Source organism: Liolophura sinensis, chromosome 1 (genome assembly GCF_032854445.1).
Source record: "Liolophura sinensis isolate JHLJ2023 chromosome 1, CUHK_Ljap_v2, whole genome shotgun sequence".
Classification (NCBI taxonomy): Eukaryota; Metazoa; Mollusca; class Polyplacophora; order Chitonida; family Chitonidae; genus Liolophura; species Liolophura sinensis.
The window spans coordinates 94,283,007-94,309,922 of NC_088295.1; the positions used below are offsets into that span (position 1 = coordinate 94,283,007).

General features: G+C 43.7%; 1 protein-coding gene across 7 annotated transcripts; it reads right to left on the bottom strand.

Annotated features, from left to right (window-relative positions):
• Positions 1 to 3,671: 3,671 nt before the first annotated feature.
• LOC135481843 (uncharacterized) lies at positions 3,672 to 24,984 on the bottom strand. Of its 7 annotated transcripts, none has more exons than XM_064761570.1 (14): positions 24,795 to 24,984; positions 15,592 to 15,827; positions 14,828 to 15,361; positions 13,409 to 13,617; positions 12,431 to 12,602; positions 11,737 to 11,963; positions 11,316 to 11,497; positions 10,746 to 10,842; positions 10,310 to 10,493; positions 9,691 to 9,816; positions 7,949 to 8,100; positions 6,779 to 7,550; positions 5,301 to 5,457; positions 3,672 to 4,097 (listed from the first exon to the last, which is right to left on the bottom strand). In XM_064761570.1, the coding sequence occupies exons 3-14, from the start codon at positions 15,312 to 15,314 to the stop codon at positions 3,920 to 3,922; spliced, it is 2,943 nt and encodes a 980-aa protein (XP_064617640.1). In that variant the 5' UTR covers positions 15,315 to 15,361; positions 15,592 to 15,827; positions 24,795 to 24,984; the 3' UTR covers positions 3,672 to 3,919. The 7 variants fall into 7 exon arrangements, with proteins under 7 accessions (XP_064617640.1, XP_064617646.1, XP_064617644.1 ...); XM_064761576.1 differs by lacking the exon at positions 24,795 to 24,984 and adding an exon at positions 24,200 to 24,296; XM_064761574.1 differs by lacking the exon at positions 24,795 to 24,984 and adding an exon at positions 22,174 to 22,193.
• Positions 24,985 to 26,916: the final 1,932 nt, after the last annotated feature.

A 26,916-nucleotide genomic window follows, 5' to 3' on the forward strand; every position in this document is an offset into this window, starting at 1 on the left:
TTGTAATGAAAGTTGGTATGAAGGGCAGCCGGGAAAATTGCTGCATTATCACGAGCAAATTGTGTCAGGAAGGTAAATTGATTTCTATCTCCTGGATTTCCAGAGTTGAACTTTTGAATCATGACTTCAAATTTCCATGAGACAAACACATCTATTTATCAGCCACTTATATTGCAACAGCCTGATGTTTTTTTTTTCATCAGGTACAGTTCCTGACTAAAGATGATACTGTTCAGCTTTGTTGATATGATAGAGATAGGAAGATGTTCAGCTTTGTTGATATTGAAGAGATAGGAAGATGTAAAGACAACGGTTTACATTCCATGTGAGGGGACATACAAAGGGTGCTCTATTCAAACAAGAATATCTCCCTTGCTTTATCACCCCCTTTTGAGGAAGGATTGCTTCATCAAACCTTTATAGATTCCAGTAAATGCTGACAGTTGTCAAGAGGTTTTGTTGGTGATAAAAATGCACTAGTTTTGTTTTGTATTAGCACTCGGCTTGTTGGAAAAAGTGGTCTTGTAGCGAAACACCAGTAGCAGGGGAGACAACTAACCAGAATATGTATTTTTAACTTTACAACTAAACTTACATTTGCGCCGCAGAAATCTGTACTGGCACTAGCTCTATTATGTTATTTATGGGACAAACCTGGAATTTAGAAACATTTGGGCAATTTGTCTTTTTTATTTATTTTAATTTTCTTATCCAAGAGCCATGCAGTGTTTTATGAATTTTTCCCTTTTTTTAAGCACATTAAAACTAAAAACAATGCCCACCAGGACACAGAAAGTAAGTAATATTATTGTCCAAAAAATGCGTTAATGGAGGAGTGGTTAAAATGACCTGTACTGTGACAGCTCGACTGACCGTAGGATTTTCTATGTTATATACACCTTACATGAGCTTGACTGGAAACTGCAGGGCCAGATTTTCACAATGTTGCTGTAAAGATCAGGAAAATATGGCTGAAGTGATGTGTACATTGTATCTAGGACCAGTTATGGAGATTCCCATTGTGCAGTAGGTTCAAGTTAGCTCCCATGTGGGTAAACTACTTTCAGGTGAATCCATGATGCTTGTTCTAGGGTGATGAAATTGATGATAAGGGTAAATCTGTTTTATTGATGATGCCTAACAAATGTATGACAAGCACTTACAGTGAACGGAAAGGGTTTTTCTTTTCGTTTTGCTATATGCATATTGTTTTCCTGTATGCCAGTACCTTTTAATTTGTGGAAGGCTGAATTGGAAGTCTGCATTTGTCTGATAAATGACATTCCAGTTTTCCATTGACCCCTTTAAATGCTTGAACAAGTCTATTTATGCTTACAGTTGAGTAGATTGTGTTGAAATCCAGATAATGAATGATGTATGTTTTTTGCAAATTACTGTTGGTATACATGTCATAAATGAGCCTGTCGTGTAAGTCTTGTCAAATAAGGTCAGAGAGAAAAGTGCTAATAAGAATGCAGAGTTTTTCAAACGAATATGTATAGATTTTTTTTTTTGAAGAATTACAGAATTATATTCAGTTCCTTATTGGGTCAAGCCATGAGCTGTGACGCAGCTATATGGCTTTGGTAAATTGTGTAGTACGATGAGCATTCTGTACAAATCCATGTCTTACCTGGCCTGTGTGATGACCTGTGTATATTGTGGATGATATCTGACTGTGTACCTCTGATCATTGTCCAAACTCAGCATTATTAACAGTCACCTGTACATAGGGCCTACACACACCTACATAAATACATAGACTTTATTCCTTGTTGTGGCATATATATACTGTTAAATACTTTTTATACCTTCTTTTTTATTGTTTTGTATGACAAAACCATTGATTTAGCTGTTTTATTTCTGTTCTTCATACATCCATGGTTGTACAGTCAGCATTTTGGTAAAGATCTGACATATTTCTTTGTCATTTATGAATTAGTTTTCAGTAACTAGGGAGTAACCTATCCAGTCAGCAACTTACATATTACATTTGATTTAAGGACTATAGATCCTTTTATCTGCATACCAATCACGGTCTGTTGTTTGCGTGTTGTTTTTGAAGACCGCTTCCTCTATGGCTAATAACACATATGATTGGGTACTTTGTATTTAGCGAACTTGAGCTGTAAAACTACGGTCGCATGAATACCAGCTGAATTGCTACTTAATTTTCAACAACATAACTTGATTTAATTTTCAGTTGGATGAACACTTAATTGCGAGAATTGCTTTATTGCCTCTGTTATTTCACCAAAATAACCAGATGTGGTAAACAGTTGGAAAGGCACCTGCCATATGGGCTTCCCTGACTTTACGAATGAGAGCCAAATTTTCTCTTTCCTTAAACAGCAGTGCCCTCTACGTTAAATACACTTATGATTTCAGTAACAACACAGGTGACCATGACAAATCGAGGCTGGCAATCTTATTCAAATAGATGGAAACACGGCACTGCTTTGTATAATGTTTGCTTCCGATCCTGGAGAGTTGGATGACCCCATTGCCTCTACACTTTCAGCAAGTAGCCTGATGATGAGGCTGGCTGTTGGATGAATACCATGTTGCATTGTTGCCTTCTTTTTCACCAGAATAATGAGTTATGCAAGACAGAAGTTGGATGAACACAAATTAACTGCCACAAATGCCGCGGTTACAGAAGCTTAGATTTGACGGACTGAAGCAGGCCAGTTTTGGAGCAGGCTCCGTTCACTTCACCAATTTATGACTGCTTGTGTTTATGCGTTGATCAGTAGATTCATCTGCCTCCAAGGTCGATCTGACGTTTGTTTCGCCTGCAGGCCGCACTAATTTAGGCAAGCGAAATCAGGAAAAAAAAGTCCTAAATCAAGCCGGCTTACCTTAGGACACCTTTTATCTCTGGCACAAACACTCGAGTGACCTATCTTTCCTAGTGTAACTGCGTCTTAATTTTTCACCACAGTAACTAGAAGTATATTGGAATTCAATGAACACCAACTCTTGTTAGTTAAGAAAGGCAAAATTGCGCTTTATAGAGAGATTTGCAAGTTGTCGGATAGAATCGTATTCACGCGTCAGTCCTATCATTTTGAATTAAGTTCACTTTGAGAAGGGATATTTCACATTTCATGAACTATATCCCCTGCATAGAGCAAAGCTACCTGATGTGACACTAATTATGTTGCGTACGTACATGTAACTAGTGCCCCAGCTACCTTTGACCTAGGATCTGCGCAGTTAATGACATCTAACAGCAACTTGCTGATAGTTGTGGGTTTCCCCCGTGCTCAATCCGGTTTCCACTCACCATAATGTTGGCCGCCATTGTAATCCTTATAAGAGAAATATTATTGAGGATTACGAAAACACCAATCAAGTAAGTAAATAAATAAACAAACATATATTAATATAAGATCTGAAAAATGTTGAACAGAGCCGTGAATAACGACACACTGGAAAGGAACAAGCTATGGTGAAAGCCAGACGCAGAAGTTAAAATAAATCGTGTTTGAATCAACAAAGAAGACTTCAATAAAATAAAAATGAACTATGGAAACCGAAGAAACGACATTTACGGTGGTCGAACGATTCGAAAACTATATACATATATATGTATATAATTTTCTGATTTTACTTTATCCACTCCTCAATTCCAAAAAAAAAAAAGAATACCGTGATATGGAGGCTCATTATACAAAGGGTTTTATTCGCTTTTATTTCTAATCCACAGCTACTATAGATTAATTGCATCAAAAACTCGTCGTAAATTATGTTCTCTCATTAATATACACTGACAAAAATATAACTCTGCACAACAGTATTTAAAGCACATACACATTTTTACAAGACAGAAAATATACAAGTGTTCATGTAACTCCCCATCAGTATGTTTGTGTAACTAGTCCATGTAGGCCTATTGTGTGATATATATGTCCGGTCAGACATCAGGGAGTAATATGCTGATATGATTTTCCCAGTCTCGCGGTTCCCAATGGCTGTCTCCGTGACTTCCCATATAGCCTGCCCACTGCTGCTCTGCAAAAGGCAATACCCGACTGCACTGTTTTCCCGTGCGGACGATTTCAGCCTGATCACATGTGCATTTCACGCGTATCCTGAAAGACAGGAAATCAACAAGGTGTAAAAACAATATACAACAACAGAAAATACAACAACAGGGGCCGAAGGGGGTAGCACGCCAGCACGGCACAATGACCCAAGTGCCTCTCACCAATGCGGTCGCCGTGAGTTCAAGTCCAGCTCATGCTGGCTTCCTCTCCGACCGTAAGTGGGAAGGTCTGCAAGCAACATGCGGATGGTCGTGGGTTTCCCCCTGGGCTCTGTCCGGCTTCTTTCCACCATAACGCTGGCCTCCGTCGAATAAATGAAATATTCTTGAGTACGGCGTAAAACACCAATCAAGACAGCAAAGATAATACAACAACACGCCCACACAGATCCAAGACAATACAACACACCCATAGAGAGCAAAGATCACACAACAACACGTCCACAGAGGGCACAGATAATACAACAACACGTCCATATGGTGTAATGATAATACAACAATACGTTCACAGAGAGCACGTCCACAGAGGGCAAAGATAATACAACACGTCCACATAGTGTAATGATAATATAACAACACGTCCACAGAGAGGAAAGATAATACAACACGTCCACAGAGGCAAAGATAATACAACACGTCACCAGAAAGCAAAGATAATACAACAACACGCCCAAATCATGTAATGATAATACAATTCCACACAGAGCAACGATAATACAAGTCCACAGAGAGCAAAGATACACATAGTGTAAATGATTATACAACACGTCCACATAGTGTAATAATAATACAACACGTCCACACAGTGTAATGATAATACAACACGTCCACACAGTGTAATGATAATACAACACGTCCACATAGTGTAATAATAATACAACACGTCCACACAGTGTAATGATAATACAACACGTCCACATAGTGTAATAATAATACAACACGTCCACACAGTGTAATGATAATACAACACGTCCACATAGTGTAATGATAATGGAAGAACTCGTCCATTCTAGCTGCCAAGCTGACAAGCTCCCTTGTGACCGATGACGGTAACATCCAGTGATAAGCCTGCATTTTAACCATGCTTCCAGCTGATTCATGAGTCAGCACACCTAAACCCAATTCTTAAACCATGTAAGTTCAGAAATTTTGCCACAATATAATTACTAACAAAGACTACACCTTCTGGACTTCTGGACCAATACGGTATGTCGTCTACTTCGCGATGTTTGGAGCACAACTAGGTTACCTGTAGATTGTCATCTGGCCCATGTGGACGTTGTACGGGTTGTACGACGTCTGACTCTCGTATGTACCCTCATTCGGCAGCTGGTGCTTGCTCTCTTCCAGGCACTCGTCCGTTATGGCGTGCTCGTACGCATCGTGGTCCATCCCGTAGTAATGACCTTGTACGGGAGAATGAGATTGTGAATGTACTAACATTCTAAACTTTCCTCTGTAGACTTTAATGATTGACATGCTCACAACGTAAGTTTCACATTAAGAGGCCAATAAAAAAAAATAAAAAACAATACACTGAATATAGCGTGAATCCTTTAACATATACGGACTGTGCACAAGCATTTCGTCGTTACTTTCTGTGTTGTTACCTTTGCTGTGGTATCCTTGCTACATGGAGCTACATAATCTGGATCCTAAACATGACTGATGGAAAATTGACAGTGTGTGAGCAGTTTGCCTCATGGCGACTATTTACCAGTAAAGGAAAGGAGTTAACTGTTTCGTGAGACTTGTTTTAGGCGGGCAACATTCCTCATCCAGGAAGGATCTATGTACTCGAGCTCAAGGCCTGTCCGTTGAGCAGTTTATAGATTAGAGAGACGTGACTGTTGGGAGTCGCATGAATTCGGGATCATCCGGAACTCAGATATAAATACATTATTTGGCTTAAGTTACGGAGACTTTTGAACTACAGTGATGTCTAAGCCTCAAATCCACCAAAGATGGAAGCGACGACAGGTTCAAATTCCTGACATCATGATATCACTGACAACGGCTGACTGCTTCTCTCTTACCTTACTGCCTTTTCTTACGTATTCCTTTGGCAACTGGAGTCATATATTGATTTGGAAATAGGTCTTATAATTATCTACATGTAACACCTAGTCATGGTCTACGAGTGGCATATGAATAAAATGTATATTTAAAATACTGGAATGCATGTTACAAGAACAGGTAGGATACCAGTCTACGAAAATCAAGCGTGCCACTACAAACCCACTCATATGTATATATCATTTATATGACGGCGGCCAGCACTATGTGGGGTGGAAATTGGGCAGAGCCCAGGAGACACCCAAGACCGTCCGCATGCTGATGACAGGCCTTCGCACGTGTGGCCGTAGAGGAAGCCAGCATGAACTGGCCTTGAACTCACAGCGCCCGCATTGATGAGAGGCTTTTGAGATCTTTACGTTAAATTAATAGCATATGTGTGCTATATTTAACAAAATACATTCAGTCAACAGACTTATTCCATATCGATCTGTCGGTGTATTATAGAGCAATCTGGCTGACTGCAGACGAAAAGTGGGTGATATATACAAATAATCCCTCATAACCAGGCGCTCCTTTACATGTAGTTATTTATCAGCTCATGTGCTAGCAGGGATTTCTTCATTTACGGCGACAGGAAATCAGTATAAGACCGCATTAAGTAAAGCAGACATTGCAAACAATCTGATAATATTTGTAGCTGATACCTACTCTTCACATCAAATCGAATTTTCTCTTGGGAGAGCTTCTGGTCGATGCAGTGTTGGTCTTGTGGAAGTATGGCCTGCGTTTTGGCCGGGAAGAACCAGTATGTGGCGAACACAACGTCGGCGGTGTGGTTGTAGTCAGGGTGATCGGGCTCCAGTGTCGTGGGGGCCACAGTTCCAGTGGACAGCAACCTCTGAAGGCCCCCTTCGTCATGGGGTCCAACATGTCGCTTTTTTCTCGCACCACCAACTTCGTGCTCGCTCAAAAAGCGAGCAAGTTTCTCTGCTGCCAGTTTTTTATAAGTCAATAAAATGTTTTCTTGGCTAAACTGGGAAGTTTGGTCAGGCTCTCTGTTTCTACCCATGCTCACACCTTCAGCGTTCCTACGTTTTCTCCTCATGATGTACTTAGGCACTCCAGACCGCGACCTTGTCTCGTCTTCTGACTTCCGGTGTATCGTTCTGGATCTCTTATACACCGTGTCTTTTCCGTACCTGTCTGTGGGCTGATAATAGTTTCCGTATCCCAGGCCACTGCCCTGTGAACCTGACTGTGGCTTGTATCTGCCCTGGCCATTCGACTCGTATTCTCCCAGCACTCTGTTCAAGGCATCGTACACTTTGTCCCGGGTCAGTTGCTCAGTGTCCGTGCCCAGGTCATCATCGTACAACTGACCATATTGCGGACTGTCCGGTTCCGAGCTGTAGTCCGTGCTGATGGCATCGCCCAACGCAATGGGTGGTCCCCGGGCGGACAGGGGGTTCTGACCATCACCCTAAACAATTAAAAACATTGGACAATGGGTCATGCAACGTAAAATGCGAAAAGTTTCCAGATTAGAGCTTCGGAAAGAAAGAGGCTCTCCACATGGGGTAACAGCATGGGGTTTTCAGCCTGGCTAGCAAAAAGTATACTTTCGTTGTTGTACTGTTCAAAATGAGAGCCAATTTCACATTGCCAGCTCTGACAAATGTTATATTTGATTTAAATCTTTATTTTATGACTATGGAGGTTAAATGTGGAATGGCCTAATGTCATGTTAAGACAAATCAGTTGAAATGCTACCTTCTTTGCCTGTGAACCATGCATTATTCTGAAGTATTAAACCTTGACTTTCTTCAAATCGGCCCTTGGACTGTATCATTTCGTAGTGATGTGAAGGCGCTCATTTACCTTGCGTTTAGCAGTTTTGGCCTCATCGGCCATCTGGGTCTTTGCAGAAAAGGCCAAATAGTCGTGGAGATGCTCAGGGTGGTCTCGGACGAAGTTCAGGGCCTCTTGGGTTGTGTTAATCCAAACACTGCTCTCCACCCACTTCCGGTCCTCTGAAATCCGCAACATCACCAATGAAATAAGGGACCACCATGCACACACACAGCAAAGTCAGCAACATCACCAATGGAATAAGGGACCACCATGCACACACACACAACAAAGTCAGCAACATCACCAATGGAATAAGGGACCACCATGCACACACAACAAAGTCAGCAACATCACCAATGGAATAAGGGACCACGATGCACACACACACAACAAAGTCAGCAACATCACCAATGGAATAAGGGACCACCATGCACACACATAACAAAGTCAGCAACGTCACCAATGGAATAAGGGACCACCATGCACACACACACAACAAAGTCAACAACATCACCAATGGAATAAGGGACCACCATGCACACACACAACAAAGTCAGCAACATCACCAATGGAATAAGGGGCCACCATGCACACACACACAACAAAGTCAGCAACATCACCAATGGAATAAGGGACCACCATGCACACACACACAACAAAGTCAGCAACATCACCAATGGAATAAGGGACCACCATGCACACACACAACAAAGTCAGCAACATCACCAATGGAATAAGGGACCACCATGCACACACACAACAAAGTCAGCAACATCACCAATGGAATAAGGGACCACCATGCACACACACAACAAAGTCAGCAACATCACCAATGGAATAAGGGACCACCATGCACACACACAACAAAGTCAGCAACATCACCAATGGAATAAGGGACCACCATGCACACACACACAACAAAGTCAGCAACATCACCAATGGAATAAGGGACCACCATGCACACACACAACAAAGTCAGCAACATCACCAATGGAATAAGGGACCACCATGCACACACACAACAAAGTCAGCAACATCATCAGTGGAATAAGGGGCCACCATGCACACACACACAACAAAGTCAGCAACATCACCAGTGGAATAAGGGGCCACCATGCACACACACACAACAAAGTCAGCAACATCACCAATGGAATAAGGGGCCACCATGCACACACACAACAACAAAGACACAACAAAGTCTTGATCAAAGTCTTGATCAGGATGGAGCTGGAGGGAGTCCTCTGATTTTATATGATTAGCAGAGTTTTGCACATAAAGCTAAATGCACAAGGCTTGTCAGCTCAAGAGAGAATCCGCGAAACATTTCTATTACAATAATGAAAGCAGACATCAAAATTATCGTTATATGGATGTTTAAGACATTCATAATGGCACTAGTCTTTTCATCTTGTTCAAACAAAATATGCTTATTCAAAATTCACAGCTGCCTGCATATATCAACGCCCTTAGATAACCATATCGTTGAAGATGCCACAATATTATTGTTGAATCTCATGAATATAATGTATTTCAAAATCTAGCTCTATTCATATCCGATTTGCTCATTTGTGGATTCAGGGCTGTGTTTAAGTGTAGGATATTCTGAACACCTGTATAAATCACATTGACACCGCAGCGGTAAGTCAAATGTGAAAGTAAAAACAAGCCAGTCGGGTTTTCTATGGAAATTTGGCATCATTTGAGCGTAATAATGTTCACAAGTTCATTGTAGCAAACTATCATCTGTGGAGACAGCCTAAACTCACCCGAGACGTAGATGGCTTTCCCTGGCACAGGAACACGGGAGGTTAAAGCATAAAGCTTGGAGAAACCATTGGTTTTGAACCGGAGCCTGCAGAAGTCCGAGCGACTCTGCTCATGCACGTTCGTACCTGTGAAAAAAGGGATTCTTACTGAGAGGTTTACACTTGGTGGTTCTAACAGTTTCCGCATTCCGATGCCTCTTAGGCACGGATTAAACAAATCCCTATAGCACAAACAACCGTCACCACTGTACAAATAGGCAATTGGCTTTTCCATGCACAATACCAAGAAACAACCCTGAGCTTGATGATTAATATGGGAGTTACATATAAAGCATAGACGCAGAGCCTAGCTGTATTTTACGAACTGAGATGACTAGCTCGAGTTAGGGGTTTAATATGCAGAGGCTTTCGGTATGTGGATGAATTCATGTGTTGAGCTGAACTGTGCAGCATATCGTACATTTTTAGGTATATTTCATTTGGCGTTTCCTTGGGCATGTTTACGGTTACGGCAATATTCAAAATGACCCTGTAACCATAACTACAGATAACTTAGGCAAGTCTGTAATTTAAACCATGCAGAGATGGTGTGACAAAACGTGTTGAATGGCGCACTAACCTTTGATGAACTTGTAGGCGCCTCCTTCCCCCTCGTGCTCTTTACAGTCCGCTATCCAATAGAGGAAGATGTCATTACCGTGCCCCTGCACGCTGATTGTCAAAGGTGAGGCCTGGGCTCCCACACTGTCCTTGATTGTCTGTTCTAAAAGAGACTCACCTGTGCGTCCGTCAAGCACCGTCGTCTGAAACAACAAGTCCAACATGTAATATCTGCAATGTCGCGTCATTCCGCGTTATAGACTCTGTGGGAAAGGCTTCATACATTTTCTGTAGGCAGCAAATGAATGTCCACAATGGGTGCAAACATTAACACGGAGCTGTTAGAAGCGTTAGCTCCCTTAGAAAACACAATATAAGCGAACTTTTCAGGTACGTGTAATGTTAACCATTGTGATGTGTTTGTCTTAATCAGGTATATAGCTGTATTCTCTCACCTCTGCGTGGTAATATAGAGGGAACCCTGGCCCAAATGAGTACTTCACCAAGAAATCCGGCACACTGTCATTGTTGTAGAATCCAATGGCGGGAGTACTGTTATATCAAAACAAAGAGACGTTAAGCCCCCAAGCACTCACTCAATCAAAACTAAGAAGAAACGGTGAGGATGCAATGCTCACATGTAACCAAGCTGTCAGCAAGCGCTCTTTTCTCGTCAATAGGACATTCATGAGTTGCCTACCTAATGGCAACACCTGATACAGTTCATACACCGGCAAAATGCAATACACATCAGTCATAAATGCCGCTTTTTACATGACCCCTTCCTTTCACGCCAATGTCTCCTTTTAAAATGGTTCTATATTTATGGATGGTCGCGATTTCAAAGACAGAAGATATTACTTATCTGTCTGGGACATTATGTCGGCATGTTATTACCGGTGATTTTCTCTATGTTTAGATTTAGTCTTCTCCAACATTCGAACTGGAATGATCTGACTTTTATGGGGAGATAGTTGTTCCGCCTGCACTGAAGCTATCCCATTATACCATTGATGTTGGCTTACCTGTACGACTCGGACATGGGAAAGCTGTAGTTCCACAGGTATTTGTGAGTCTCGCCGTCAATGGCCAGGACTGTGGAGTTAAACATAGCCATAACGATGTCCTTCACACCGTCTCCGGTCAGGTCCACCAGCCCCGGGGGCGTCATCACCCCCTTGTGCTCGTCCTTGTAGATACGCTCCGCCTGACACATACAAAACCGGGAAAGTCAAGCAGTCGAAACCAAGTCGTCCAGTTCAGAATGTAGACCCTTGCACATAGACTGATCTTCCCAGCTATACTTCACATTGCCACTTCAGACAGATGACTAAGATGTCTTAAAATACCGAAGGAACACGTGTTTATCACGATAATTACGTATACCATGAACTAGCATTACGAATAACTTGTCAATACAGATCTGTCTGGTAGTCAGGTCCTCACCCTGCCCATGTTCCCCTCGTACAGATCCTGAAGAGTGATATACCAGAGCGACCCGGGGTGGGTCTCCCCGCCTGTCCCGAACAGCACCACCCGGCTGGCGTCCCGTCTCTGGTAGATCTGAGGTGAGTAGTACACTTCCCGTTTGTCCGGCACGCCCACCCACTTCAGTACCTTCCCAGTTCTCCCGCTTAGGATCAACAGCCGACCCGACAGGCGATGCTTGCTTCCTGGCAGAACACAGAAACAGGCAGCCCTGACTTCAAGGTACAGACTCTGCTGACGGCATCTGCTGTCAACACAGACACCGATGATGGCATGTTATGCCAATACAGACACCCCGATGGCATCTTATGTCAACAGAGACACCTCTGATGACAATATGTCAATGTCAATACACGTGACACCGTTGATAACATGACTCATGGCATCTAATGTCAACCTGTGAACATTAGCTAATGGAAGCATATATGAGGCTGATCTGGTCTGAGCACACACATATATGGCGGACGATATTTAATTGTGTTAAGCCCAAGTGAAAAGCACTATTGATGTCCGTCACATCTCACAAGCATCCATATGAACCTGAATTTAGATCTTCAATGTTTAAAACAGAAACTCCCTGTTGTGGGTTATTAAGTTGATAGTTGTGAGTTAATAAGTGCATATAGAGATGTTGTCAGTGGTTGAAGCTCACCTGGATTCTGAAGAGGGTCCCCACCGTGCGTTATCAGAATGTCTATAACATCGTCACCATCCAAATCATCGATGTACTGAGGCGTATACAAATTCATGATGTCGTTTTTTGCCTCCTGGCTGCCGAAATTCCAGAGTAGTCTCCCCTCTTTACCACTTACCGCCTGAAACACCTGCGACAGAAATTAAGTTTCAGGGAGTAAGTGATTTATGTAAGAACTATCTTACTGATAAATAGGTCTGGGCCAGTTGCGGATTGAACCTGACAAAGCCGATTAGCTTCTGGTACGAGCGAGATTACAGATCACGGTTTTTCTTACTGATAAATGGGTCTGAATTAGCGTCCTGTGAACCAGACAAAGCCAACTAGTTTCTGGCACGAGCGAGTTTGCAAACCGCGGTATATCTACTGATAAAGAGGTCCGGGCGAGGGCGTTTGGAACCGGACTGACTTCCGGTGTGTCGTACACACCTTGTCTTTTTCGTACCTGTCTGTGGGCTGATAATAGGTACCAGCCAGATTACAGATCACGCTCTGTGTTACTGATAAATAAGTCCGGGCCAGAGTTTTAGCAACCGGACAAAGCCGACTAGCTTCTGGCACGAGCGAGATTACAGATCACGGTCTATCGTACTGATAAATAAGTCAGAACCAATGTGTTTGAATGGGAAAAAATTCGACTAAGGTCTGGTGCGAGCAAGAATATAGTTCATGGTCTATCTGACTGATAAATAGATCTGCCACGGTGTTTGCAACCGGAAAAATCCGTCTAGCTTCTGTTACGAGCGAGATTAAAGCTCATGGTCTTCCTTACTGATAAAGATCTGCGCCAGGGTGTTTGGAAAAGGAAAAATCCGTCTAGCTTCCGTTACGAGCGAGATTACAGCTCACGGTATCGTCAGCATTCTTATCCCCTATGGATGACCTTCTTTTGCCAAGGTAAGTAATTCATACAGTATACACTGACGAAAGACTTACCCCAGCGCGCCCTGCTCCCAGACAATCAAAGACGCCGTCTCCGTTCAGGTCCGCGTTACAGTTGAGGGCAAACACCTCGTGAGGAGCGTAGTGCCTCCAAAGCTCACGCCCAGTGAGGCCTTCTAACGCCAGCAAGCCGCCATGACAAGGTTTCGTGCCGTTGAAGTAAATATCACAGACAATGTCGGGGATGTTGTAGCCATCCGCCCCTGTGGACAGACGGAAAACAGTGGCGTATACAGTCAGATAGTGAACAACGTGGAGGGCCATGCTAACACATCCATTACTATAACTGGACTAATTAAGGACTAACAAACTGAATGTAACTATGTATGTCTATGTATGTCTAAGAACAAGATCAGAAAAATCAGAGGCTAAGTGTTCTGGAACCAAATCCGGAGTTTTGTACACTAGCAATGAAACAGGAGTAAGTTAAAACCTTGGGAAATTGAATGTATTTTATCAAATTAGAGAACGGTCCATGTAATTGTTTTTGTATGTGGTGTGGACACAAAAAGTAACACATGAACCATGTAGACAAAGGCCAACGCTTGCCGTCTTCAAAGCTCATCGTATGTTTTTGATACCATTTAAACCGGATTTTCCATAGGTTCGCCAAGCAAGAGAAAACGGTGCATATTTTTACAGAAATGTTCTGCATGTACTGTGCGTTTACAGATATCGCAGTATTTGAGGCTGAATCTCTGTCTGAGAAAGCTGCCTGAGATAACCGCACAGATACAAAGGGATTCTTCTGGCCTCTCACCAGTTTCCTCAGCCCACCCATAACCATGGCCGATTTCCTGTTAGTGCGTACAACACCGACGGACATAATCCAATTCTTTATAGTCTTAAATAATCTAACTAGGCATGGGAGGAATGCTCTACATCTTTGATGCACTTCTATATTTGTTAGTTGTGTAAAAGCGCCAAACCAAACAGAGAATAGTACTGAAATGGCTTGATGCAGATCCGTGGATGTCCTTGACGCGCTGGATGCCTTTGACGGACGGAATGGATTCACCTAATGCGCTGCCAACATGTTTATTTTTGCACTCGACCTTGACAGTAATTGCACAATCTCAACTGCGGATTTTCATGGATATTACCGTCACTGCCGAGGACAAACCATTAAGTTTGCTTGATATTTGATTCCTGGGAATGCGGCTTACGAGGTTAAGTGTATACTTCCTTGCGTTCTTACAAGATTGTCTTCATGCACTCGGAAGCGGTAAGGATCAAGCTACAAGTACCTCCGTCATATGTGTTTCTTTCTGCATACATTTATACGTATAGCGGCATTGGGAAGGATCGTACATAGGCTATGATTACAGCTGTCGTTTATTGCGAGGACTTATAGTGGCACCTCAAATGGCTTAGGTAAGATTTCAAACCAGTCCGCAGACAGCATTGCCTCACCTGTTCCGAATCCCGTTATCACGTCCAGTATCCCGTCCTGGTTCACATCAACCAGCCTGATGGCGGACTCAGTGATCAGCTTAGGGATTCCCACTACCCACACATCCTCCGATGAGATCCGATAACAACCCAAAATATTTGCATCTTCTCTCTGTATGGAGGAAAGCTTGTCCCCTGCCTTATTCTTGTGGTTTACAAAATACAATACAGCTGACATCAGGGATCCCATGGCGGCCACGAGAAGTAAAAAGCACAACACAGGCCTGAGCAGACGACAACAAGGTCGTGACCTGTGACCTTTGGGTTTTGACCTATGTCTGGGATGCATAAGAGGTTTGGTGAGAGAGCCATTGATGTCTATGGTGGGATCGGCTATAAACACATCATCTTCTTCAGAAGAATCATCCTTCCCTACATCAAGGTCACCATTATAGCCATCGGCGTGCTTCAACTTTCCCTTCTTTGTAAAAATCACGCGTGTATCCATGGCGACACAAGAGGAACTCGACTCTCGACTGTTGAGATTAATGTATTCTGTGAATAATGGAAGAGGAGAATAAAATATGATATAAGGCCGCTAATGAAACCGGCTGTACCATTGACAGAAATATACGTTTAGCACTGTCAGGTGTACAATGTAGAAAGTCAGATGCTACATGTACATGCATATACAGATGCAAATCCTTATAAAGCAGGACACTTGCAATAATGCTAGATAGAAATACAATTTCTAGCAGGTAATCCATTATTTCTGGCGGCCTTACCTGGAGTAATGAGGTTTTGTTTGTCAAGTATGCCCTTTTCCTTGGTTATCTCATCATGTATGGGTGAGTATTAAATTATACATCTGTCATGTGCCGAGGGTAGCATGGCCAGGCTAGCGGCTAAGCCCTGTTAATCTTGTAACCTCAGCCTCAGCCGCTACATCTCGTGACATGACCCTGCTACAGGTGGGTCACCAGGAGTACCGGCGTCACATCAGCGACAATCATAGTCTTACCTGAAACAGAATCCATTTGTCACTAATAAATTACCCGTTTTAATGGCGTTTGTGTCTTTAAGCTCTGAAAATAACCAGTTATGCAGATTGCTAAAATGGGTTATCATTGCCTCCTTAAGACAGACACTCTAGAATACAATTTACTTCTTACTGATCCTTTATGGAGGGAAGATAAAAACACAAGAGACATGCTCGTCTATGTACTGACACCATGGCTGTTCCCTTCCTGTATGGAGGGAAGACACAAGAGACATGCTCGTCTATGTACTGACACCATGGCTGTTCCCTTCCTGTATGGAGGGAAGACACAAGAGACATGCTCGTCTATGTACTGACACCATGGCTGTTCCCTTCCTGTATGGAGGGAAGACACAAGAGACATGCTCGTCTATGTACTGACACCATGGCTGTTCCCTTCCTGTATGGAGGGAAGACACAAGAGACATGCTCGTCTATGTACTGACACCATGGCTGTTCTCTTCCTGTATGGAGGGAAGACACAAGAGACATGCTCGTCTATGTATTGACACCATGGCTGTTCTCTTCCGTCTCCCTACGGTCAACATGGCTGTTCTCTTCCTGTATGGAGGGAAGACACACGAGACATGCTCGCCTCTTTACTGACACCATGGCTGTTCCCTTCCTGTATGGAAGGAAGACACAAGAGACATGCTCGTCTATGTATTGACACCATGGCTGTTCCCTTCCTGTATGGAGGAAAGACAGAAGAGACATGCTCGCCTCCGTACTGTCACCATGGCTGTTCCCTTCCTGTATGGAGGGAAGACACAAGAGACATGCTCGTCTCTGTACTGACACCATGGCTGTTCGATTCCTCTGTCGAGGAAAGACACAATAGGCTCGCCTCCGTACTATCACCATGGCTGTTCCCTCCGTCTGTTGAGGAAAGACACAAGAGACATGCTCGTCTCTATATGTTCACCATGGCTGTTCCCTTCCTGTATGGAGGGAAGACACAGGAGACATGTTCGTCTCTGTACTGATACCTTGGCTGTTCCCTTCCTGTATGGAGGGAAGACACAAGAGACATGTTCGTCTCTGTACTAACACCTTGGCTGTTCCCTTCCTGTATGGAGGAAAGACAGAAGAGACATGTTCGTCTATGTACTGATACCTTGGCTGCTCCCTTCCTGTATGGAGGGAAGACAGAAGATGTTCGTCTCTGTACTATCACCATGGCTGTTCCCTACCTGTTTGGAGGGAAGACAGAAGAGACATGCTCGTCTCTGTACTGACACCATGGAGGGAAGACAGAAGAGACATGCTCATCTATGTACTGTCACCATGGCTGTTTCCTTCCTGTATGGAGGGAAGACACACGAGACAGCCGGGAGACGATTAACCACTGGGAAACCCACATAATCAACATCGCCTGTTATTTAACTGCCTCCAGCAAGTGAAAAAAGACCCCGTCAAATGCCGGCTCGCAAGTTTGAAGATTTCGTCTGTTTCCCCTGAATGATCTCTGGGTACGTTAATCTCGGAACAGACTGAAAATGACTCCATGGGGAATCAGCACCCCCTTTGTCTCCCTGTCAGCTATAGCCAACCACCTCCAACAACAGACGTAACGGACACGCACTCATTTAAAACCTGCCCATGAATTATAACTTCCGTGTTAAAATATTTATCAAGCACAGAACAGCCCATAAATCACTGGGCAATCTCACCGGTGTCGACGTATCTCTCCCTCCACAGCAAACCACCTGAGCTTAACAGCTTTTCCTGCTAGGTCCCTGACGTAATTAAAACCCATGCTTATACCGTCCTTTGGCGTAAATGGCGTTAGTGACGTTCTGATGTTATATAAACGTTACAAGGCCTGACACACAACCCTTAAAACAAGTTTTTCTTAACACAAAAAGTTTGCCCCGTTCTACATGGCAACAGGCCACTACACCTCATCAGCAAAAACACAATTCGCTCCGCCCATTCTACATGGCCACAGCCCAGGACACCACAAGAGTAATAACACAAAGCGCTCCGCCCATTTTACATGGCCACAGCCCAGTTCACCACAAGAGTAATAACACAAAACGCTCCGCCCATTCTACATGGCAAGAGCCCAGGACACCACAAGAGTAATAACACAAAGCGCTCCGCCCATTTTACATGGCCACAGCCCAGTTCACCACAAGAGTAATAACACAAACCGCTCCGCCCAATCTACATGGCAACAGGCCAGGACACCACAACAGTAATAACACAAAGCGCTCCGCCCATTTTACATGGCCACAGCCCAGTTCACCACAAGAGTAATAACACAAACCGCTCCGCCCATTCCACATGGCAACAGCCCAGTATACCACAAAAGTAATAAGACAAATCGCTCCGCCCATTTTACATGACCACAGCCCAGTATACCACAGAAGTAATAACACAATCCGCTCCGCCCATTCTATATGGCCACAGCCCAGTTCGCCACAAGAGTAATAACACAAACTGCTCCGCCCATTCTACATGGCCACAGCCCAGTATACCACACAAGTAATAACACAAACTGCTCCGCCCATTCTATATAGCCACATCCCAGGACACCACACAAGTAATAACACAATCCGCTCCGCGCATTCTACGTGCCACAGCCCAGTTCGCCACAGAAGTGATAACACAAACTGCTCCGCCCATTCTACATGGCAACAGCCCAGTATACCACACAAGTAATAACACAATCCGCTCCGCGCATTCTACGTGCCACAGCCCAGTTCGCCACAGAAGTGATAACACAAACTGCTCCGCCCATTCCACATGGCAACAGCCCAGTATACCACAGAAGTAATAACACAATCCGCTCCGCCCATTTTACATGAGCACAGCCCAGTTCGCCACAAGAGTAATAACACAAACTGCTCCGCCCATTCCACATGGCAACAGCCCAGTATACCACAAGAGTAATAACACAAACTGCCCCGCCCATTCTACATGGCCACAGACCAGTACACCACAAGAGTAATAACACACTCCGCTCCGCCCATTCTACATGGCAAGAGCCCAGTACACCACAAGAGTAATAACACAAACTGTCCCGCCCATTCTGCATGGCAACAGTCCAGTATACCACAAGAGTAATAACACAAACTGCTCCGCCCATTCTACATGGTCACAGCCCAGTATACCACAAGAGTAATAACACAATCCTCTCCGCCCATTCTACATGGCCACAGTAATAACACAAACTGCTCCGCCTATTTTATATGGCAAGAGCCCAGTACACCACAAGGGTAATAACACAAACTGCTCCGCCCATTCTACATGGCCACAGACCAGTACACCACAAGAATAATAACACAAACTGCTCCGCCCATTTTACATGTCCACAGCCCATTTTACCACAAGAGTAATAAGACAAACTGCCCCACCCATTCTACATGGCCACAGACCAGTACACCACAAGAGTAATAACACAAGCTGCTTTGCCTATTTTATATGGCAACAGCCCAGTACACCACAAGAGTAATAACACAAAGCGCTCCGCCCATTCTACATGGCAAGAGCCCACTACACCACAAGAGTAATAACACAAACTGCCCCGCCCATTCTACATGGCCACAGACCAGTACACCACAAGAGTAACAACACAAATCGCTCCGCCCATTTTACATGTCCACAGCCCAGTTCACCACAAGAGTAATAACACAAACCGCTCCGCCCATTCTACATGGCCACAGCCCATTTCACCACAAGAGTAATAACACAAACCCCTCCGCCCATTCTACATGGCCACAGCCCATTTCACCACAAGAGTAATAACACAAACCCCTCCGCCCATTCTACATGGCCACAGCCCATTTCACCACAAGAGTAATAACACAAACCCCTCCGCCCATTCTACATGGCCACAGCTCAGTACACCACAAGAGTAATAACACAAACCCCTCCGCCCATTCTACATGGCCACAGCCCATTTCACCACAAGAGTAATAACACAAACCCCTCCGCCCATTCTACATGGCCACAGCCCATTTCACCACAAGAGTAATAACACAAACCGCTCCGCCCATTCTACATGTCCACAGACCAGTATACCACAGGCTATTTTCTCCATTATGGTTCAATATTAACATATGGCCACAATCCCAACTATTCTTCGTCGTACGTCCACCATCCTATTTGTCACAAATCGGTTTCTGCACTATTCTTAACATGGCTATTACCAGCTATTCTTCACAGGTCAGCTTCTCCATCGATCCTAATATGGCCACTATCGTCCTCAAACTGTGGCCGTCACTCTTATATAACTGTGTCTCCATTCTATTTGTCTCCGTCCTTTTCAACACGGATATCTCCTTATTCACACATTATTTTCCCCAACATACTATTCTTCGCCAAGGATACTTTCGACTAAAGACTTACAAATTTCACAGAAACAGCAAGAAGCTTACAAGATCACTTACCGTAACACTGGGAATTGTTTTAGCTGCAGCTATCAAACTAACCACGTGTCACATAGGCGATACCATTGATGGTGACATTTTCCAGCTATTTGACAGCGGCTTAATGTCACCAGCGTCCGCCACGAGACGGGTCTCTATGATTAAACCGGTGGCCTGAGGTAACACATGACCTCACGTAGACAAACTACAGGCAGGGACAGGGAGACGAAACAACCCAGAGAGCTAACATACACTGTACATGTGTACATCGCTAATGAGGCAATTAATGCCTGAAACACTCAGTTATGACTAGATGGTGTGTGGGGATAGCACACTGTCAGGTTGCTGTAATGCGCACAATTTTCCACTCTTTGCACATCCTCATCACGGCAAGGTACAGGGGAGGGGCAGATACAACGGCTTCACGATGTGGTACATGGCGGGAGCGCTAATTGCTCGCTTGGTCATGTCTTAATTACCAAGGGACATATTACGTTATATCAGACAGTAAGGGTAACCATAGCCGTGGAGAGGTGGGCGAGATGGGGTGGGAGGTTGGGTGGAAGCAGACGTCATATGAAGATGACATTCCATTCTATTAAAGTAAATAGAGACAAGTAGGCAATGATATGCATCACATATCTAAGAGAATAATATCACAGATAAGAAACACATGCATGACACTCACAGCTAGAAAGGAAGCTTAAAAAAACTGACTATCAAAGACTGTTAACAAGCGCATCACACAGCCAAGGGAACTCTTCTTTCGCTAACTGACAACAAATGTATCACAGGTTTACGAGATTTTGTATTACGGGGTCAGAATAGTTGATTTGCAAAAACAAATGTACCACAAGCTTGCAAACCCAATTTGTATCAGATTTGCCAAAAACATGTGCATCATATACTTGCAAAAACAAACCCACAGCAATTCGCATATCACACACTGAAAACACTGAATATCACCATTTTTGTTGCAGTTTTCAGCTAACCGTCCATAGACTCTGTATCTGTGTGCCATACCCTGGAGAAATGCTAAACTGCACAGTCGACTGAAAAGCTACACATGGAAAATCGCTGGAGGTCAGACTTATGTACAGACATAGCCAGTAAAGAGGAGGATGCATTTCCCCTCTCCACTTAACAGGGAGAGCCTATATACTGCTGGGATATCTGTACCAGTTAGATGAGCTGAACACACCGGAATGTCCTCCTCCCAGGATGACCAGAAAACATAAAAATGCCAGAAAACAATACAACACAAGAAAGATTAACTTGATAAGTTTTGCAATCACTTTTCCTGAATATTCAGAGAGGAGATAAAATCGTAGAAAATGACAAATATAGAGTGTATTTTCAAATTACGAGACATAATTCCCATTCGCGTTATGCCGCGTACTTCATTTATAAATATCCCATAAAGAAACTGTATCCATTGTTTACATTTTTTGCACAACCGTTAGATAATGCATTTAATTACAGGCCTCTACCGAGGCAATCGCCAAGCTAAGACAATGGAAACATTTAGGCAAATTGATTATTAGCTCTGTCTTCTTCCATTTGACTGCTTTTATCACAGTATCTGCCATATGTAAACTCCAATCCAGCTAGAAACACGAAATCACTCAAGCGACGACGCCGTCATAAAGATGTGTCGTGCTGCTCGAGGTGACAGTGGTAGTCAGTCACTAAGCAGGGAACAAATGCCTGCTACAAAACCTAAGGAATAAGGCAGGGACTTTCCAGTGTCTGTGTCAACCACCTCAAGTCTCTCTTTTCCGTCCCGGCGGTAATCGATGTAATCAAGAAACAGGAAATAAAGGCGTTGAATAGTTGAAGAGACATAAGAGTATCTAAACTAAAACAGTCAACCTTATAGCTTTCCCTTCAGCCGACAGAAATATAACGGTATCAAAACTTAAACATTTTATTTCCATGAACTTTTCACTAACCTACTTGCCCTTGGGAGTTTAGTTATCCAAAGCTTTGATGTTAGGATGATTTGATGAGTGTCTATAAAATATACGTTGAGCGTGTAACAGAACTCTTGAGGGCGGGCAACTGCTCTCCTAGGATCCGGAGTTGGTTCCTGTTTGGTGGACAGGCCTAATTATCGTGATCACACAGGATTTCATTAGGCTTCTAAAACAGCCATTTTAAAATGCATTTTTGTTCATGGAAAACAAAGGTCCAAAAATATCTTTGTCAAGGCCAAGAATCGAGTGGCCCCAGAGCAAAAACGTGCACAAAACATCAACCAAAAGACAACCAAAGGTCAATTTCTCTGATATGTTACACGAAAACAATGTTTGAAACATGCACTAGATTAAAGACTAATTAAACATTACCCTGGAGACTTGCACGAACCGAGTCTGAAATAGACTGGGTTATAAAAGCGTGTAACACCGATTACTGAGAGATCGACTTGACACTGCCGGGATGATGAATAGGCAGACGTCAATAAGGAAAGCGATGACATTTTCATTTCACATTGCCTGACACTACTCCAGGATTTACGTTTCCATAAAAGCGATATATTTAAATGTAAAAACCTTCTTTTGACGTGTCAATGAGATCAGCGAATTCTACCCACCTCACTTTGGGTAAAAGGAATCCTTGGGCGCTGGTACACTATGTCTATATGGGAGAGGTCAGTTTATGAAATGTCTATAAAACATTAGGTAAATTTCATTATATCATATCTACAAGTGAGCGTTTCTACTACATGTAACTACAAGTAAGCGTTTTTATTACCTACATGTAACTGCAGGTAAATGTTTCTACTACTTACAGGTAACTACAGGTGAATGTTTCTACCACCTACATGTAACTGCAGGTGAGCGTGTCTGCTAACTACATGTAGCTATAGGTAAGTGTTTCTACTAACTAAAGGTGAGAGTTTCTACTACCCACAGGCAAGCGTTTCTCCTATTTACATGGACCCACAGGTAAGCGTTTCTACTATCTAAATGTACAGGTAAGTGTTTCTGCTACCTACATGTACTACAGGTAAGCGTTTTTACTACCTACAAGTAACTACAGGTAAGTGTTTCTGCTACCTACATGTACTATAGGTAAGTGTTTCTACTATCTATATGTAACTACACGTAAGCGTTTCTACTACCTACAATTAACTACAGACAGACATGAACATGTCAGGTAGAGTGTTTAGTGCAAGATGTGGGGAGGGGGGCGGGAGGGAGACATGAACATGGCAGGTAGAGTGTCAGTGCAAGATGGGGGGGGGGGGGGGGCGGAAGGGAGGCATGAACATAACAGGTAGAGTGTCATGAGGGAAAGGTCAGGGCTCCTCAAAGTCGTGCCCTAACACTCCCTTCCCCTTACCTTCTAGGGCCCCTGAACCGGATAGCACAGCTGGTAGAGCGTCCGCTTCGGGCACGGTAGACTCAGGATCAATCCTGGGTCGAGTCACACCTAAGACTTTAAAAGAGGAAGTTGTAACTTCCTCGCTTGGTGCTCAGCGTGAAGGGGATGGTGCAACGACTGGTCGATCTGTATCAGTATAATGGTTCGGGCTGGGCAGCTTACTTGCCTCCGGTATGTCGTCTCAGTGAAGCAGCACTAGATAAAAGAGGTGGAAATTCTTCCCGCAACAAGGAGGCACAGTACATACACCCCTAAGGATTCCTTCGCCGTCATATGACTGAAAAATTGTTGAGTATGACGTTAAACCCCAAGCACTCACTGATTCACTCCAGTGCCCTTGTCTCAGGTTACAACAGCACCGCGAATGCAATTGAGTGAACGCAAACCGTAACCCCTAATTAATCCTCGTGTGAGGTAACACTCGCTGCCTCTCCAACTATACGGGCCGTTCACAAGTGTTTTACGGCCGGAAATCCGAGATTAAGCCGACATTCGATCAGTCTCTCCATGTCAGAAGGACTTTGGCTATGTTTACACGTCTTGCATTCCAGCATATATCAAGAGCCTATGTGTAGGTCTATAGAGGCTTACCCTACTGGTTCTAACAGTCCACCTTGGCTTTACACCGTGTACGTATATTCATATATTTATGGTAGCAATGCTCTATGTTTTTCCATGCAATGTATGCACTAAATAAAGGTAGATAATTGGACTGCGGAGAGGCATGGGTGCACTCGCCCATCTGGATCTCTTGAGCTGTTTCTTGTTAATATTGCGTTACCCGGTGAGTGATAACAGCTAGTGCAGAGTGTAGAGCCCTTCTGTACCAGTCATCCCCAATCCCGGTCGTAACTACATGCTCGCGGCCACATATCCATGTTGATCCGGCCAACTTGTCAGGCGGTATCACGTCCATCGCTGTCCAGAGGCCATTCTGAGCAGATCTACATACTGGCCATTGTTGTCGGTAGAGGATTGACATATGGCGGGCTGGATCAATCAATATCAGTTTGCCTGACAGCTTCGCAATGCCTCTCTCCGATAGCATAAACCATCTACCATAGGGAACAGTACATGCTTCATCCTTAACAACAACATAACCCAACCAATTAGACAGGAACCAGCCAATCCGCTAGGAAACAAAGCTAGTATGTGATGAGGAGGCTATCAACCTATATACACTCACCCAATTTCCGTAAGCCTTTCCCCAAACAGGAATCGCAGGGGGCTAGGAAGAGCGTGACAGCTGTGGACGTCTTGATGCGTGACAGTCCACGATATCGGGCTGATCATCTGCGGATGTTCACGGGCATCTGTCGGCTTAGTGAGTTTGCTGGCTTTGTCACACGATAACAGTCGGCCCAAATGCTGAAATGCTGGCCCCGTTTACATCCACCAAGATATTGGCATAATGAGATGTTAATTAGGCTTCCCGGGTGACCGGCAATAGGTATCGATCGCTGGAGTATCGGGGTGTGTGGGAGGCGGGCAGGCGAGCAGCACCGACTGACAGGCCCTCTCCAACAAAAGCCAGGTTTGCCTTCGCGCGATAGGAAGCTAGCACTCAGCACTACGAAGCTGTATGATATGTACTGTACGTCCTCCATCACATGTGCTTCTGCCGGAACTGTAATATGCTTAATGCATAGACAAGCCAGACTCCTCGGGCAATTTACGATGATCACTGGCCAAACACTTATACCACATTCCCATCCCCTTACGCAGCGTTGCAAAATATTCACACTTCCTTGCCTTTGTATTTGACTTCATACATTTGTTTGACCTTTATTTCTGTCCTTACTCCTTGCGCATTCACCTATTTATTTTATCCTCCCAACTAACACTATTCTCAAAACTCACAACCTCCAAGATTGTTGAACTCTCTTCAATCACTGTTTATATATGCTTGCTGTTGAATATTCTCGTGTGCACTTCTTGAGCGCACTGTTTATATATGCTTGCTGTTGAATATTCTCGTGTGCACTTCTTGAGCGTACTGTTTATGTATGCTTGCTGTTGAATATTCTCGTGTGCACTTCTTGAGCGCACTGTTTATATATGCTTGCTGTTGAATATTCTCGTGTGCACTTCTTGAGCGCACTCTTTATATATGCTTGCTGTTGAATATTCTCGTGTGCACTTCTTGAGCGCACTGTTTATATATGCTTGCTGTTGAATATTCTCGTGTGCACTTCTTGAGCGCACTGTTTATATATGCTTGCTATCGAATATTCAGGTTTGGACACAGATAAACACGACTGGAAGTATATTCCAAGGCTTCATTCTTCTTCAGCTATTCGCTTAGCCTTGTCACTGTTTATGTACACGCTGTTTATTTAATTGATTTTTAAAAAATGACTGAGGAAGATTTCACTAAGGTCAGGTGTATGGGAAGATTTCACATAGGCCAGGTGTATGAAAGGATTCCACTTAGGTCAGGTATATGGGAGGATTCCACTTAGGCCAGCTATGTGGTAAGATTCCACTTAGGTCAGGTATATGGCAAGATTCCACTTAGTCCGGGTATATAGAAGGATTCCACTTAGGTCAGGTATATGGGAGGATTCCACTTAGGTCAGGTATATGGTAAGATTCAACTTAGGTCAGGTATATGGCAAGATTCCACTTAGTCCGAGTATATGGAAGGATTCCACTCAGGTCAGTAGGCCTATATGGCAAGATTCCACTTAGGTCAGGTATATGGCAAGATTCCACTTAGTCCGAGTATATGGAAGGATTCCACTTAGATCAGGTATATGGGAGGATTCCACTTAGGTCAGGTATATGGCAAGATTCCACTTAGTCCGGGTATATGGAAGGATTCCACTTACGTCAGGTATATGGCAGCATTCCACTTAGGTCAGGTAATATGGCAAGATTCTACTTAGTCCAGGTATATGGCAGCATTCCACTTAGGTCAGGTATATGGGAGGATTCCACTTAGGTCAGGTATATGGCAAGATTCCACTTAGTCCGAGTATATGGAAGGATTCCACTCAGGTCAGGTATATGGCAAGATTCTACTTAGGTCAGGTATATGGCAAGATTCCACTTAGTCCGAGTATATGGAAGGATTCCACTCAGGTCAGGTATATGGTAAGATTCAACTTAGGTCAGGTATATGGACAAGATTCCACTTAGTCCAAGTATATGGAAGGATTCCACAAAAGGGTCAGGTATATGGTAAGATTCAACTTAGGTCAGGTAATATGGCAAGATTCCACTTAGTCAGGTATATGGCAGCATTCCACTTAGGTCAGGATATGGGAGGATTCCACTTAGGTCAGGTATATGGCAAGAATTCCACT